At 38.3% G+C, this 16,135-nt stretch overlaps 3 protein-coding genes across 4 annotated transcripts; 1 reads left to right on the top strand and 2 right to left on the bottom strand.

Moving 5' to 3' along the window:
* Positions 1-799: 799 nt before the first annotated feature.
* On the top strand, positions 800-14,638 carry LOC113666864 (uncharacterized). 2 transcript variants are annotated; one of them, XM_089201427.1, is made up of 16 exons: positions 800-1,018; positions 4,294-4,384; positions 4,848-4,943; positions 5,397-5,493; positions 6,236-6,303; positions 6,773-6,806; positions 7,309-7,476; positions 8,131-8,288; positions 9,067-9,239; positions 9,723-9,900; positions 9,990-10,248; positions 10,814-11,100; positions 11,544-11,798; positions 12,022-12,144; positions 12,465-12,512; positions 12,810-14,638. In XM_089201427.1, exons 2-16 carry the CDS (start codon positions 4,379-4,381, stop codon positions 13,527-13,529), a joined length of 2,670 nt encoding a protein of 889 aa, XP_089057553.1. In that variant the 5' UTR covers positions 800-1,018; positions 4,294-4,378; the 3' UTR covers positions 13,530-14,638. The 2 variants fall into 2 exon arrangements, with proteins under 2 accessions (XP_089057553.1, XP_089057552.1); XM_089201426.1 differs by having other exon boundaries at positions 6,773-6,902; positions 12,810-14,630.
* LOC149049058 (uncharacterized) lies at positions 3,011-3,337 on the bottom strand. The gene has a single exon (XM_089199582.1). The coding sequence runs from the start codon at positions 3,335-3,337 to the stop codon at positions 3,011-3,013; it is 327 nt and encodes a 108-aa protein (XP_089055708.1).
* Positions 3,350-3,980, bottom strand: LOC149049057 (uncharacterized). The gene is made up of 2 exons (XM_089199581.1): positions 3,968-3,980; positions 3,350-3,768 (listed from the first exon to the last, which is right to left on the bottom strand). The coding sequence occupies exons 1-2, from the start codon at positions 3,978-3,980 to the stop codon at positions 3,350-3,352; spliced, it is 432 nt and encodes a 143-aa protein (XP_089055707.1).
* Positions 14,639-16,135: the final 1,497 nt, after the last annotated feature.

The raw sequence follows: 16,135 nt of genomic DNA, 5'->3' as shown, positions 1-16,135 counted from the left end.
TCCATTACGATTCTGAGACTAATAATGAGATCTTCAGGTCCATCTTTGTACAGTACATTCTTCGGTTGATCATGACCCTCTTCCAAAAACTTGAGTTTTGATCTCAGTCACTTTTCTTGAGAGCATCGCACCCTGTGTTTGTGAGGAAATAATGGACGACGATATGGTGAAATCTGGGGTATAGAAAGAAAAAATGAAAACAACAGCCACTGGAACCACCGCTTATATTGGGTCAAAGCGTTTTCCAAAATAATCTTCAATGGGTAAATTAAAGTTGAAATAAGAAATAAATGATAAATTAAATTTTGGAGAACTCGGAAAAAATCCGAGCCCATCTGGGGCTCGGATTTTTTCCGAGTTCTCCAAAATTTAATTTATCAATCTTCAATGGGCTTTTGAAAGCAGAGAAAAGAAAACTCTAAGGAGCTTTAGGTCCGAGAGAGTAGGAGGGGAGTCCTCTTAAAGGAAAAAGGGTGAGATTCAGGATTATGGAAAGTTGACTCAAGCTACTCTGTATGAGAGCTGGGAGCTAAGAGTTTTGATTGTCACATCGTAAATTACCTTAAAATATGTTTATAGCTTTTCTGTAAGCTCAGAAGCGATACAATTTGTGTACTATCCAGGGCTGAGAGAAAGAGGGTTCGGACCGAATCCTCTGTTTTGGCTGATAGAACTTTTTGTTCATGATCAGAGGTCAAAACGTAGGAAGATTACTTAAAGAGAAAAAATAAGATAACCTAACCGAGTTCTGCAGCCGCTGTGTCCTGGGAACTAGTTCGAGTTCTTTGAAATCATTAGCGGAAATTTGAATAACTCTACGTCGTGCATTGTGCTTCTAAACTTCATTCGCTTGATATTTTTCCGTCGGCCAGTTCTCTTTTTTTCTAAAATATAAGTTGTAATCACGATTAGAATCGTATAAAAACGGTATTCAAGCGACCAGTGACGGAAAAAAAGCAGAATTCACGCCGGTACACGAACTTTGCTGTAAGAAGACACTTTAGGAGCTCGGCTCAGGGTAATCTATCACTTTTACTTTCCAGTTTTATTTCACAGTAAAAATATACGTATTCACTTAACTGCTTGTGATGAGAAACATGTACAGATTTGTTACAATGGTAGATCTATGTCATAAGAATCCTCAAAAAGTTTGACCATAAGTGCAGTGGGGGATATGTTTTTGTTTCCGTTTATAATTTTGTGCAGGTGGGTACGCCGCCATGATTTCTCGGAAAAGGAGCGAGATGAAACACTTTGCTATCATTCAACCGACTATCGCGTTATATTAAAGCCAATCCTCAAATCAAATTTTAAATTTAAGATTTTAAGTGGGATAGTTCAAATTAAGTTGACGCCTAACCACTCGACCTTGTAGCTTGAAGAAGAAGAAGATCGCAACGTCACGTTGCCCATCGGATCATGTTATTGCATTGTGAGACAAACAATGTATTTTTGTGATTCACCTAGATGAACAGCCGCAGTCTTATTCAATGTGTCAGTTCTTGGTTATTTCTTATCTGTTCTAAATGTTACGAAATATAATAAATCCGCTTTGCAGTGTATCTCATACTTCTGATACACCTCCAATTCGCGTGAAAGACTCACATGGTCTCATAACAAAACACTGCATTATTTATTCCATTCTGTGGTGGACGACTTCTGATCTTAAAATTTGTGTCAAGGCTTTGGCCTTTGAGGGTAATTAAAATACAAAGCGAGAAGAATGCACCTAAATTAAAGGTGATAAATACTGTTTTCTCAGAAAGAGGACATCGGCGTAATTACATGTTTAATTTATTGCAAACATTGCGGAACAAAAACATATTGTGGGCGTAAAATATATATAGATTGTAATTCTACCATAAGTAATGGTAAAAAGACTTCCTATCGTCCAATTCGGTCTGCAATCATACGGGTAATAACAAAATCGGAGTGGCGGGAGTCTGATCTGTTTGTCACGAGTATGACTACAGACGGAATCGAGCGACGCAAAGTCTTATTATCAATTAATAATAAAAATTACAATTTTCGAGAGAAGAAAAGAAGCCAAGTCTTTTTAAAGTTTTATTTAGTTGATTTAAATAACAACTTTGAATGTGATTGGCTTACTGAACTGTTCTATAACAACTCTACAAGTGAATTAGTGGAAAATAAGAGTTTTTTAAACCAGTCACAATCGAAGAAATTGTAATTTTTATGATTAGTTCGCGAACTTACTGCAAATGTTCGAAAAGAAGTGATTATAATAATGTAATATTCAAGTTGAAGTAGCGTGAGTTATGGAAGACTTGTAAGGAAGATGATGCAAGCCCCAGAGCATGGAATTGCTGAAAGCTGGTTATTGTTCTCGTTATTTTTGGTACGATCTTTGGTACAATTACTGACGACCAGTAGTGTCAAAATGAAGTTTCAACCTGCCGTCGCCATGGGAAAATACAAGTAGAACCTGTGTCAAATTCTTGAATATTTAAAACACTCTCCACTTCCTCGTCTCCATCCACTCTAAAATTGTACCCAGTAATCTCCTCTTCGACATTTTCAGGATCACTGTCTGCATGTTGACTTCTTTGTTCTCGCTCGTTTCACCTTCAGACGAGACCGAACTGACTTTTTGCGCAGATATCTTTGGCTGTCGCTGGTAAATCATCTTTAACGTTTACATCTAGTTAACCACAAGCTTTTATTGTATCTGGTGGCTTCCAAAGAAGCCGTCAAATTTATTTGAGTTTCGTTGTTGTGCTCAAAGTTAATCTGTTAAGCTAGTGGCGTGATCTTTCTGCGTTCATGAAGCAGTCTTCGAGTCGGTCACATATTTTTCGACTGTTTTCGTTTCAAAAAAGGTTCTTGAAGTGTAGCAATGTTTTCCTAGAAAATAGGCCATCAGGAAAAATATGTTCCCAAGTTAATTGAAGTAAAAATGAATATTTGATGTCGTAAACAGAGTAAGGCAGCAACAAATGGTCAGAAAAGACAAATTATCCTACAGCTAATGTAACTATCATCATCATCATTAGGTCGAGCTTGTTCGGTATTCCATGACACGCTTCCTCCACCTTTCTCTGTCTTCCATTGCAATTGGTAGATCTTTAATTCTGCATCCTGTGTCATCCATCAGTTGGTCAATGCAGGTCTTTTTCGGGCGTCCTCTCGGCTGATGTCCATGTGTTGGCTTCCAGAGTAATACATCCCCTGCTAGTTCTTCTTTACTGCGCCAACAATGTCCTGCGAATCTCGTCCTTTGTTGCTGTAGCGACTTACTGATTGGCGGGATGTGACCGTAGAGCTCTACATTTGTGGGGTGGTCCTTCCATGATCTGTTTAAGGCAGCGCGTAGCATTCTAGTGTATGCTCAATCGATTTTCTTTTCCAGATGTGTTGTTAAGGTCCAGGAGACTGAACCATATAAAAGGACGGTTTCCACTGCTGCTCGAAAGAAGTTTCTCTTCAGGTTGTCTGGGAGGTTTAATTTCCATATCTTGTCAAGTTCATTTAGAGCATCCCACGCCTTTCCTAGTCTGATGTTAACACCATGTTCGGCAGAGGCGATGTAGCTTCCCAGGTATTTAAAATCTTCCACTTGCTTTATCTTCTCACCATTGAGACTCTTCATCCCTTCTGACGCATCTTGATTGAAGCAGATGAACTCTGTTTTATCTGCATCGAGGTAGAGCCCTATCTCCTTTGCTGTTCTTTCAATGCTGTGCAGCAGGAATGTAGCATCTTTTAGGACGTAAGCCAGCACTGCTGAGTCGTCAGCATAGTCTGCATCTAAAAAAAGGTAAAAGAAGGTAAAAAAAAGAAAAAAAAGGTAAAAAATAAAGGTAAAGAAAAAAGGTACAAGGAGCATATCGTCAAAAACGAAAGAAAATACAAAATTTTATGAAAGGAAAATTTATATGTACAATATCATCCATTGCGTGGCTGATAACTGTACATCTGCTTTACACAAAGCGTTAACTATGATCACAGGAGGTAACCATTTCTGAGAAATTGTATTTTCCTTTGAATTGATAACGATTGCCGCTGTGGAAAGCTAGGAAATGTTGCTACTCGATTGACTAATATTTATATCTAGCTTTTGCATTCAGATTTTGTGGGCTTTTTTTTTTTCAGTCGGGTATTGTATATCTCTGTCATTTCCTCAAGCTTTCCTTCCCCACTACTCAATAATCAATTTCTGTGAAATTTTGAAAAAAAAAATGGATTACTTTAAGATTCATAATTTGCTTTGCGCCTCCATCGATTCAATTTTACTTGGGGGAACTGGACACGTTTCTCCCTTTTTGTGTTTAGTGATTAAAGCAGTGGATATAGCTCGTGAAAAGAAAGCTCGTCATTGGGAATCGGCATATACATTCAGTGAAAGAGGACGATAGCCATGGCGGTAAGCGTTCAGTTGTTGCAATTAATGTACACAGAGAAAAAAGTAACCTTGATAACTGCAGTTGAGATAACATTTTTTCCACAAATGACACGTGCTAATTTTTCAAGAGACTGTATCTGTAATGGTGTATGTATCCCTCACTCAGTCACACTGAAGGTACCTTCTTTCGCGCAAGTCTAACGAAAGGAAACTAGTTAGCGAAGTGCCAACATTAGGAGCGATATACCTTGGAAATAGTGTTTCCATTGTTCGTATTTGTTGTTTATCAGTTGCATATGTGAAAATTTTGAATAGCTTGAACCATGAAAAAATGTTCGCACAGTAGCGAATACGAAGGGATGAGCAGAAACCTTCCTGCAGCAGTATTGCATTTTTGATCAATCACGAGACAGTCCTCTTTTAGCTCTCTAGTTTAGTCTGTTTGCCGGCTTTCTTTACCTTTTATCGCTATTTTGATTTGCAGTCGTGGAGTGAATACCAGACTGAAAGTGAAGAAGAAGCTTTAGCCAAGGCAATGGAACTTTCGCTTATGGAAGATAAAAAATCGTCAAGAAAAGCGGTGAGTACAACTGTTGAACATGCAGTATTACTTCCACATTATTTTATAGGCCAAAGTTCACTCTACCATCTTTGGGGTTGTTCCCTGCATTTTGTGAAATGGCGCAAAGTTAACTGTTATAGGAAAGATGTGTCGGAGTTATTTACCTAAACGAATGTCAAATTTTTACTGACCAGCCTAACTGAGGTTTTGCTGTTGCAAAACTTGATGTTTAGGGGTATTGGCCGAATTGATCATTAAGGCTATCCTTTTCCACGGTCTTGTTTAAAACTGCAAAAGGAGAAACACCATTTCTAATACTGAGGGGGCCGGAGTGCAGATGGATTAAGGCTCCCCTCAGGTATATCACCGCCTTAAATTTATTTATTTTTAATCGATCTTTGAGTCTTGAGTTACCTAAGGCTGTTGAGGTTTAGAGGGATAATACTCGTGTGGCTGTGTTTGTGTTGACAGGAGTTCCCGATTCACATTGTTGAAGAGACACCAGATGGCAGACTATCATCGAGAGAAGCCCCCTCGCCATCATCCTCTACTTATCACAGACAAGGCTGTAAGCTCAGAGGCGATACAATTTATCTGCTTTCCAGGGCTGAGTGAAAGAGGGTTGAAACTGAATCCTCTGTTTTGGTTTTTATCTTTCGGTTTCATTTCACAATAAAAAAAATACGAATTTACTCAACTGCTTGTGATTGGAAACATGTTCAAAGTTGTTGCAATGATAGATCTATGTCATAAGAATCGTAAAACAGTTTGAACAAAAGCGCAGTGGAGGATATGTTTTTGTTTCCTTATGATTACAGACCGGACGATACAGAGTCTTATGACCAATTAATTAAAAAAATTGCAATTTCCGAGAAAAGAGGAGTAGCCAATTGAATGTGATTGGTTGAGTTAAACTACAACTTTGAATGTGATTCGCCTATCGAACTGTCCGATAACAAATTGAATCTGGTGACTTCTATAGAAGTCGTTAACATTATTTGAGTTTCGTTGTTGTGCTCATTGTTTCCCGAGCCACTCGCTGCTACACTAGTACTAGCGAATTTCTCAAGAGAAAAGGAATTTCATGCTGTAGATACCATGTAATTTGATCTCCGCTATTTAAAAGTCGTTTGAAATAAGCATGACGCTGACCGCGTGTTAAAAATTCCATATAGTAGCCCAAAGTTCGACACTTTAAACTAATTTGAGTGTGGGTTCAGACCATCAAGTTCCCCCTGTATTTCGACTAACTCAATTTTGTGTTCAATGTATTCTTGAATAATTTAATGTTTCTAGTTTTCTGTCTTTAGTGTATAGCAGAGGAGAGAGTTTGGTATCGGGAGTTGATCCTCACAGTGGCCTTGGTCAAAAAATGGCGGTAGGCTTGAAATGGCTATAATTTGTTTCATTTGAAGAAATTTTTGCTTGTGGCAGAAACAAAAAATATCTGGAATTTCAAAAAGCAGTTTCGAATCTCGAGTAAGGCAAAGCGATATGGGAATTTTATGAAGCGGTTGTGTCTTCGTGATCCCTCAGTGTGGTTGACTGGTAATGAAAGCTGAAAAACCGATAGTTGTTAGTTCTTACGTGTGCTGAAAGAATGAATATCAAACCATCCTCAGTCTTCCGGCATTCTTAGCGTCAAAAGAAGCAGTCTTGGTGTTATGATATGTGTGTCTCGTTCAATTGATTATCATCAGTTTCTTTTTTGGTATGATCCAGCTATTTTCAACGTCAGCCGTTTATTTGTATATCCTTTTTCTACGTTTGATAAAATGTCATGGACAGAAATACCTGAGAAATAATTTCTTCATATTGAATTGTTTACGCTTTGTACCTACTGACAGGAATTCCAGAAAGAGAGCGGTGAACTGAGAACAGGTAGGGCACCTTTATCGCCCCGACATAGCTCGTCATTGTCACAGTCACGTGGAAGGAAGACCCAGCAATTGCAAAGGGATCCCACAAGTATTCAAAGTAATTTTATCAGCTTGATTTTATTGAGAACTATGTTTACCAAAACGGGTTAGGTTGACAGTTACTATCATATTCTAAACTAGATGGAAGCTTTTATTGTGGTGGAAATCTTTGGGTAACCTGTGCAAACCAGTTAAATTTTTTCTTCACACTAAATGTCTAAGTGTGCGGACTGGAATTGAATCGTTGTAATATTGCCCTATGTCATAGTGACAGTTAAAAGTCAATTTTCCTTTCATCATTCTGAGATGTGGGTATGAATTTTTCCCTAACTTTTAAAAGTTAACTTTATGTCCCAGCTGTAATTTTTATGAAAATGCATTCAGTCACGTCATGGCAATTGATTGTACAGTAGGTTAGCAACACATTCCAACGGCGAGACAAACTAACTTTACTCATTCCCTAGGGGCTGTTTCTCAGAGGACTGGTGATAAAACTGCAAGAGCAATCCCTCTCTGTCTTCCTAACAATTATCAGTGGGATTCTAGGACTCGTCAATGTGTTAAAACCAATGAAGTTCGTTCTTCATTGTATGTAGTTGAAGAGGCACTTGAGGAGCTGAGGAAAGTCAAAGGTATAGGCCTATGTTTTGTCCTGAGAAACTGGAAATAAAAAATTCTGTGTAATAAATTTTCCACTTCAGATACACTGCTGTCATGCGTAATAATGAAATAAACGATGGCCAGTGTCATGTGGAAAATTTTCATAACTGTGTAGCCTAACTAGTGCTATCCTTCCATGTGCATGTAAGCCAGGCCAGACCTCGTCAATATGAATGGAATGAATTTAGTACCAGTTTAAATTGAGACTCAAGGGGCTTACTCAAATGAAAGAGGTCTATTTTATTAAGTACAGTAATACTTTAAGCTTAGTAAGTCGCTTAATCCTTAAAAAAATCAATCACAAAACCACGTGACTACATGAAAAGGAGAAAAAACAAACGAGATAGCGAAACGAAACGAAAGAACAAGGAGAAAATACTCAAAAACTGCTGTGAGGTTTACCATTGACTTGCATGAAGACTTGAAGCGAATCAGGCCGCGCTCTATTTAAGGCTCTACGGGAACAATTTCACTGGTATGATAGAAAGCCCAGAAAAAGAATTTGAAACAAGAGCTACCTTGTGCGTGTCTGTTTATTGTTTATTTCACTTCAATCTGAATATGAAGGCTAATGTGGTATAGAAATGACAATCAAATTAGACTTTTCACCTTGCTCTGTATGACAGGCCCAGTGTGCACTGTTGCTGTCGCTGGTCCTTTACGGAAAGGAAAGTCTTACATTTTGAGTGAGGCTTTTGATCAACCAGGAGTATTCCCTCTAGGACACGAATTTGATCCGGAGACCATGGGAATCTGGATGTGGATCGTGCCAGAGAAATATAAGGTGCAAAACTTAGACTTAAGAAATTTATTTCCTATAAGCCACAGTAATATTTCAAACTATATAAAGTGATAAGAGATCGAATATCCTGTATTGCATATCAAATGACGTGACTCACGAGTCTTTTTTGCTTGAATGCTAGTCATATTTTTGCTTGTAAGCACCCTTGATATTAATAAGATGGAAGTATCAGACGTTGTAAGAGGTTTTTTGATCTGCAATGGGACAACGGGAGGTACTTACAGTGCACGCATTTTCCGTCCTGTCATGAAGAGTGCTACAGATTATGGTGATATATGGCATCGCTCCCTTTCTCTCTTTTTAGAATTGATATACAGCTGTTCTCAAGAGAAACGTGGAGTGAAAGTGATATCTAAAATACTTTAAATCTGATATATTGGTCCCTCCCCTCCCCCCTGTGTTTTATCACTCAATGTTACACTCGACAGTTCCACTAGCGTGTTTCTGATAACAAAAACTGAGCCCTATAGATTAGCGCAGACAGTAGTATTTTCTTGAAGTTGCCTAAGGGTAAAATAAATGATAGCATTTTTTGTTTGGGTCACGGTAAAATTTACCCAATCCCCCCATAAGGCTATGTGATATTCTCATGACCTTCCCCATCCTCAATGCCAGTAAATATTCTATATGCCCCCTTTATACTCATTTGGCGACTACTAATCCTCAATCCGTTCCCACTAAAAACCCTGTGATACCCAAATATTTTCCCCAGGCGAAATAAATGAATAATGAATAGTGACTGGTCTCTTACCTGATTTAGGACTTAAGTGGCCAGGACGTCACAGTGGTGCTGTTGGATTCAGAGGGTGTTGACGCTGCTTTCAGTGAGGGTCGTGATGACAATCAGATATTTACTTTAACCGTTCTGCTGGCTTCCGTGCTTATTTATAACTCACGTGGTGTTCCCACAAGGCGTGATCTCGATAGCCTGCAGTATCCTTACTATATCAATCATATGTTGTAACATGGCCTCAACGGTTGCCAGTAGTATGTGCTCTTCATGGTTCTTTTTTCTCTTGTCCATAACGTAAGGATCAAGGGTTGTTAATAAGTGCATGGTAATCCTGTTAGCGAAAGAATTGTTAGTAGTGCACGATTCATGGAAGCACGAGTTCGGATGCTGAATTTTTTTCAGGTTTCTTTTCAGCAATTGCTTTAATTGCAGCTTATTTGCGAAGACCGTTTTTTCACTATGCATATCAAATGATGTCATCAATTTCGATTCATTACATGAATAATAGAGGAATAATAATAAAGGAATGCTCTCCGCAAGAAGAAACGTATCGATGAAGAGATTGAAAGGTGAAAATGTTCAAAATTTGATTTAGGCTCTTTACGGATTACGACAAATAAAATATGACTTTGATTACTTTGGTCCCAATCAATACTTCTGGATTTTCTTTAATGTCACTTTAGCTTTATCTCAAAGCTGTCTAAACGAATCCATGCAAGATCTAACTGGAAAGAGACTGCTAAGAAAAAAGAAGAGGAGTTCTTACACAGAACGTTTCCTTTCTTTATTTGGTTGCTGAGAGATGTAGCGCTCTCCATTCCACGCGACTGCAAAGACGTCAAGGATTACTTCTTGAAAAAGGTTAGAATCCAAAACAAGGTCGAGACGCCGTCTCAAAAGGTCGCAAATGGAGGGGGATACTAAAGCCAAATAAATGATTCTTTATACAGGTCTTCCGTCAGAATGCTCCCCGAAGTAGGAATGATGTACCAGATGTAGCCGAGGGCATCTTGAGGTTCTTTCCTGGTTTTAATGCGTTTGCCCTATCCCCTCCTTCAACTGATCCAAATGTGTTGATCAATCTTAACACAAAGAAGGATCATTTACAGCCTCAATTTTTGAGTGAATTAGAGCAGTTTAAGAAGATGATAAAGTCCATGCTAGTCCCAAAACACAGCTGCAACAAAGGAGAGCTTATAACTGGAGAAGGTACGTACTCTTGTTCCTGTTTTAGTTTTTTATCTTCTCAATTCTCTTGCTCGCATAAACACAGGAAACTCAAACTCGAACGAAATCTGAAAATCGGCCTCCCTTTGTGGTATGTAAGCTCAAACGATACAGTGGAAAGTACGATTTTCTGGACCTTTTTCTTCAACGTTCTTTTAAAATTACTCAAAAAATACAATTGACAGGTGAAAGAAATCTCACAAATTACTACCTTCAGGTGCAAAATATACCGCTTTCTTGTTGGAACTTTTATGCAACATTAACAGGTGTAAGTCTGTGGTGTGTCTGTTTGTACTCGAATGCAGCCTTTGATAATATATTCTATCCTTTCGATCTCTGTTCCTAATTTGCTTTTTTTCTGTTTTCTTTTGCTTTCGCCTTCATCCGAATTCTTTTGGTGCCAATGCTACCCAATGCTATCTTACCTTTACATCCTTTCACGACTTTAAGACTATAAATCTTTTCAGACTGTGCAAACTTGAAGGAGCATCACAGTACTGAATACTGAGAACTAAGTACTGAGTACTGAATGTTTGTCGTTTCATAGGTCTTGCCGCCCTGGTCACCCATTACGTTTACCGTGCCATCAACACTCCTGATGTGGTTCCAAACGTTCAGGTCGCGTGGGATCAGTTTGTAAAAGACAAGTGCTCAGGTACCATAAAGAAATGTCAACAGAAATATAACGAGCTTATGGACTTAAAACTACCATGTGATAATGCTGAGATACACTTCCGTCACGAATTCGCAATGGAGGAAACTAAAGATCTGTTCAAGGCGGAAATGTCTGGCATTTCAACAACCACAGTGGAGAAGCAACTGAGGGAACTGAAGGTGACACCCTTAAGCAGTAGCTAAGACACTGATTTTCGAAGGCCATTTATTTTGCCTTCTTCACAAGATGGTCCATACTGCAAGTCTCTGCCTTGAGAAACTGTTTCAAACAGTAATAAAATCATAGCTGAAGGGAGCAAGCTGATACAACATCAGTAATTAGTAGTTTACTCAAAGGGACTAGTCGCATGATGTTAGCTGCAAGACATTTTTGCAGTGACTTTTTTGGTAGTCAGTGTTAATTGACTATTCTTGGCTCTATTGTTCTCCTGGTAAACCGATAATTGGTGAATTTATTCACTCATTAAGAAGGAAGATATTAATTTTGTTTGAAAGAAAGAGGTATCCTCAACGTTTCTACGCAATTTAATATCTTTTAGGATGCTTGATGAAATTATCTTCGATTGAGTTCATTTTCTTCTTTCTAAAAATTTCAATTTTAGGGTTTTTTCGAGAAACGGTTGAACGAACGGAGGACTGAGAATTCAAGGTTAACAAGACAATTCTGTGATAATCTTCTGTTACAACTAAAAACAAAACACCTAGATCCATTCATTGAGCAGCTTCAAGGAAGAGAAGGTTCGAAATTATCATTCGATGACATCCTGAACGTTTACCGACATATCAAAGATGACTACGAGGCAGAAGCAAAGGGTGCTAAAGATGCCATTGCTGAGGCGTTCTCCGACTTTCATTCCGTAAGAAGTCCTTATCTTATTCTGATCTTTCTCCAGATATTTAAGATTGATCCCTGAGTTTATATGTTAAACAGATAAATTTCCATTGGTCACCAGTCACGCAGCACTGCTTCACCATCGTTGTTTTCAAATGGAAAAGCTTGACAAATGATGTCCTGAACATATTTAGTCTATAATTAAAATTCCGTAGGAGTTCTCACGATATTTCCATACCCTCTTACAGAAACTAGCTGCGGATACAAAACACTACCGTGATAGACTGAAACAACTGAAAGATTTTGACCAAACAGCCGCAAGGGAAATAGTAGCAGCAGCTTTCATAGAGCGAGAAAGGAGACGGCTTGAGGTACGTTGTACACACACGTCGGAATTATGACATAGTTGAAGGAGAAGAATGGAAATGTTGCTATTGAAAGATTATAGACTGAACGACACAAGAGACTGACATTACGGTTAGTTCGTCAATCTCAGTATTGGTGAACTGGGGGTTGGAGTTAAGTTAGCCACATACAAATGCTGTACGTTTCCATAACACTGAAATCTGAAAGGGTAACAATAACGCTTTAATGTTTATTCCGGAGGTATCCTGGTTTGCCTTTTCGTAGTGTATTCATGACTCTAATGATAAAACTTCCAAAAGTGCCTACTTTGTGCTATGTTTTTCAGGAAGTCAACGCTAGTTTACAACAGGAAAATCGAGCAATGGAAAAGGAGGTATTCGTCTTCTTTAGAATTTCTAGTTCCCTTGAGAAAGATGGAAGAAAACAATCAATGTCTCAACCTACAAAACAACGCACCCTCCCCATTGTCACTTTCAATTTTGGCCAATAGCAGTACACCTTTTTCTCCCTAATGAAATAGTCTCATTCCATCATTTCATAGTAATGGGGAGGGTTGAATTGCGCAAAGAGCAACGTTTTTCAACCCTTTTGAGTAAAGCTAGATTTTTTCCTTTATTTGTTCTAGCTGTGCTTTTAGAAATACAATAGTCTTTGTTTCTGTTCTGTTAAGATGCAAATGCTGATTGCTAGATCAGAAAAGGAGAAAGCTGGACTGCTAGTGCTAAAGGAAGAAATGATGAAAAAGGAGCGCGAACAATCGCAGAATATGCAGCAGGCAGGCCTGATAGAAGCTCAGCAACAAAGAGAAACCTACATCCAAGAAAACCAAGCCCTTAGTGAGCGGCTATTGGAGCTGCAAAATGAAAACGAGGAACAAATGAAAGTGATGAAGAGCATTTCAGAAATGATCGTTGTACACCAAAGTGAGAAAGAGCAGCTGCTTGATCAAATGAAGACACTTTCACCTGAAGAGTTAACAAAGTCATTGAAGAGGCTAGAAAGAAGGCAATCAGAAGAAGTAAATGCGCTCCTGATGAAGATGGAAGCTCTTGTGGGTGGTATCAAATCAAGCGGTGGGGAAGACTTCAACGCCACAACGAAAGATGACGAATGTGCTAAAAAGCTGGAGGATTTGCCCGACATCATGACTTCGAGGGCACAAATCGCTCGGGGTCTACACCAAAGGATAGCAGAAAACGAAAGAGATCAAAGGGATCTCAAAACGGGTGAAATCCTCAAGAAAGTTCTCAAGTTTATGGGAGATGTTGCACCAGCGGTCGGTGCGGTAGCAGCTCTTCATCCAACGTGTTCACCTTATGCTAGGCCAGTGGCCCAAGCCGTGCAAAGCATCGCCCAAGCTGTACAGCCTCTTGACTGTAGTATCATGTAGCTATTATCTCCAGAAGATTTCTTGAATACGTTCGCAGAAATAGACCGTGGGCTAGAAGCTAAATAATACGAAACTTTGTTTGGGATTTCATCACAGTAACCAGTGAAAATTATATAGAATTAATAGGGAAGAGAACAGCAGTGGGACTTTTTAGAGTTTTGCAAAAAAAAATTGTTGAAGTAGATTGTGTCTTTTTTCCTACTATAACAATAACACATTCTAATACGACTATTTACTAAATTAAGCCGTGTAACAGCTAACATTGAGGGTAATCTGCAATCTTGCTACAAGGTCCAAACGTGCATCACCTTTATTCTTGAAAAAGTGGAATTAAAAGAAAAAAAGATTTTCGGAACTCTTGGAATCTTTAAAATTCCAGAGTAGCTCTTCAACTAGCTAGTCTTTTATATGTGCACTTATTTCATTTCCATGGAAAAGGAATCTTATCTTTACCAGATTCCGTTTAAGAAGGACCTCCAAATTCTCTGTATTATTTATCTTGCCTCTTGAAGTTTAAATTCTATTAAGAAAGGAGACTATGGCTGCCGGTCTGTTTGGCGTCTGTGTCACAAACGGCTCTTGAAGTGGTAGATTTCGGTAAAAGCTTATTCAGAACCTGATGATAATTTAATTCTGTTGGTGCTGAATTTATGAAAGACTGAAATGTCATGTTAAATTACTAAATATGCAAGCTGTCAGTTCTGTTCGTGCGACTTTATCAGTGACCAGTAAGCACTAGGTATAGTCCTTCAAAAGGCTATTAATTACAAAAATTCGACAATATCCCAACTTTATTTTGACATGTAACACCCAAAAGCAAACGTTGTCAAAATTTTTAACCACTAAGTCAAAACCAGCGAACGAAGGTAAACATACGAGGGTGAGAAAAAGAGGAAAATTAAACTCATGAAACGAGTTAACGCAGAGTTTAATAGAAGACGTTTTTGAAAGCCTCTTTTGAACTACATTCTTATAAGAAACTCATCAAATATCCGTTTATCTTACGACAAGTTTGGCACAAAAGCTCTCAAGCCGAGGTGCGATTACTATTAAATGATGCGACATGTAGTAGTAATAATTTACCATTTGCAAACAGATATATCAATCAAAATCACATTAAGGAGTGCTTTGGCCTTGTTTTACTGATAAATCCAAATTCCTCACAATTCCACCATCCTCTATATTTGAGAGAAAATAATAAGAAGAAATGCTTTCTCATTCATCAAACTATCAAAGCTCTCCTGCATCTTGAAATTAGACCTAAGCTGTAGCCTGTGGAAATAACAAGAAGAATCCAGAAGAATACTTAAGTTATACTCCCTCGCAAATAAACTCCGATTGCTCGATCATATGCCTATTGGCATGGTAACTGTAAACGAGGCTTGTGGCTCTGTACGTTGTCTTAGTGGTATAGTGACGAGGTTGTTCCTCTACCCCACAAATGCCAATAACAATTTTCACGGGAAAAGACAACAAACTAATGCGAATAAGGATTACGTTTTTTAAAATTTTATTCAATTTACTCATCTATGTTGCTTTCCCGCGAGAAAAATATTGCCTACTAATAGTTTCATAAAGTATTTTTAATTTATCTATTTATTCGTTGATTTAACTGGCATGCTCCTCCTTTGTGGTTATAATTCTGTTCATATCATGCGTTATTACATATTATATAATAAGCTCAAATATGCACGCATTCTGATTGGTTCTCACTTATGATCTATTGGAGGACAGACAATACCAAGTGCTGACACCGAATGATTCCAGATTGTTTATGTTGTCATGATACGCAATGTTCTGACGCAATATGTCGCACATTGCAATGTTTTTTTGCTTTGGCCATTAGCTAGTTTCTTTTCTCTTTTTCAATGAGAAATCTTAAACAGAATCAGAGCCAAAAAGGACAATCAACCTAAAGCTATTGCAATCCACAGACACAATGAGGCACCGGGAAAACCTTTTTGAAGATTCCTCCATGAAACTAAACCGTCGACGAACAGTTCGGAAGATTAGCTTTGGTAAATGCAATATACTGAATGTATAAGTATTCAAAAGACCTTTTCGTTAGGAGAAATTGGTGTTACCAATGCGACGATACTTTGAGAATACAACTTTTTGCTGTTTCAAACCTCATCCTATTAAACTCGACCCAATCTTCTGGTAAGCCATGGCGTCTAATAGTTTGATCGTGGGTTACTTTGATTGGATGTTAATTTTGAGAGTTTGGAATTAATTATCCTAATTTAGAAGTTGGGCGCTACCGTGGTCGTTGCTTTCATGACAGTTACCTTCAAACTGCCAGTTTATGCAGGATAAGCCATTGCCGTTTTAAATATTCGTTTCCCAATGCCCAACCGACTTTGAAAAAGCAAAATGATTAGTGCAAACCTGCAGTGCATATCTCGATGCAAGTTATCAGTGTTTCCTTTCTTGCCTTTTAGGTATATAGGTATATACCACCCAGATGTATGTAGAGACTCTACACAAATTTCATCAATACAATAATCAAATGTCTCAGAGAACTAGTAGTGTTCTTATTTGAGTTTTAGGGAAAGCAGTATGCATACCTCCAACGTTAAAATTTCAGCAAAGCTTTCGGACTTCTA

The sequence above is a fragment of the Pocillopora damicornis genome, chromosome 3 (assembly GCF_964200805.1).
Source record: "Pocillopora damicornis chromosome 3, jaPocDami1.2, whole genome shotgun sequence".
NCBI lineage: Eukaryota > Metazoa > Cnidaria > Anthozoa > Scleractinia > Pocilloporidae > Pocillopora > Pocillopora damicornis.
The sequence above is the reverse complement of the archived record's forward strand: the minus strand, read 5'-3'. Positions and strand labels throughout refer to the sequence as shown.

What these genes read in the sequence shown, in the direction of transcription:
- LOC149049058 (XM_089199582.1), bottom strand. Translation starts at nt 3,337, where the DNA reads ATGCTACGCGCTGCCTTAAACAGATCATGGAAGGACCACCCCACAAAT.
- LOC113666864 (XM_089201426.1), top strand. An exon ending in AGGATTACTTCTTGAAAAAG is followed by an intron (nt 9,901 to 9,989) that starts GTTAGAATCCAA and finishes TTCTTTATACAG; the next exon opens with GTCTTCCGTCAGAATGCTCC. An exon ending in GAGAAAGGAGACGGCTTGAG is followed by an intron (nt 12,145 to 12,464) that starts GTACGTTGTACA and finishes TATGTTTTTCAG; the next exon opens with GAAGTCAACGCTAGTTTACA.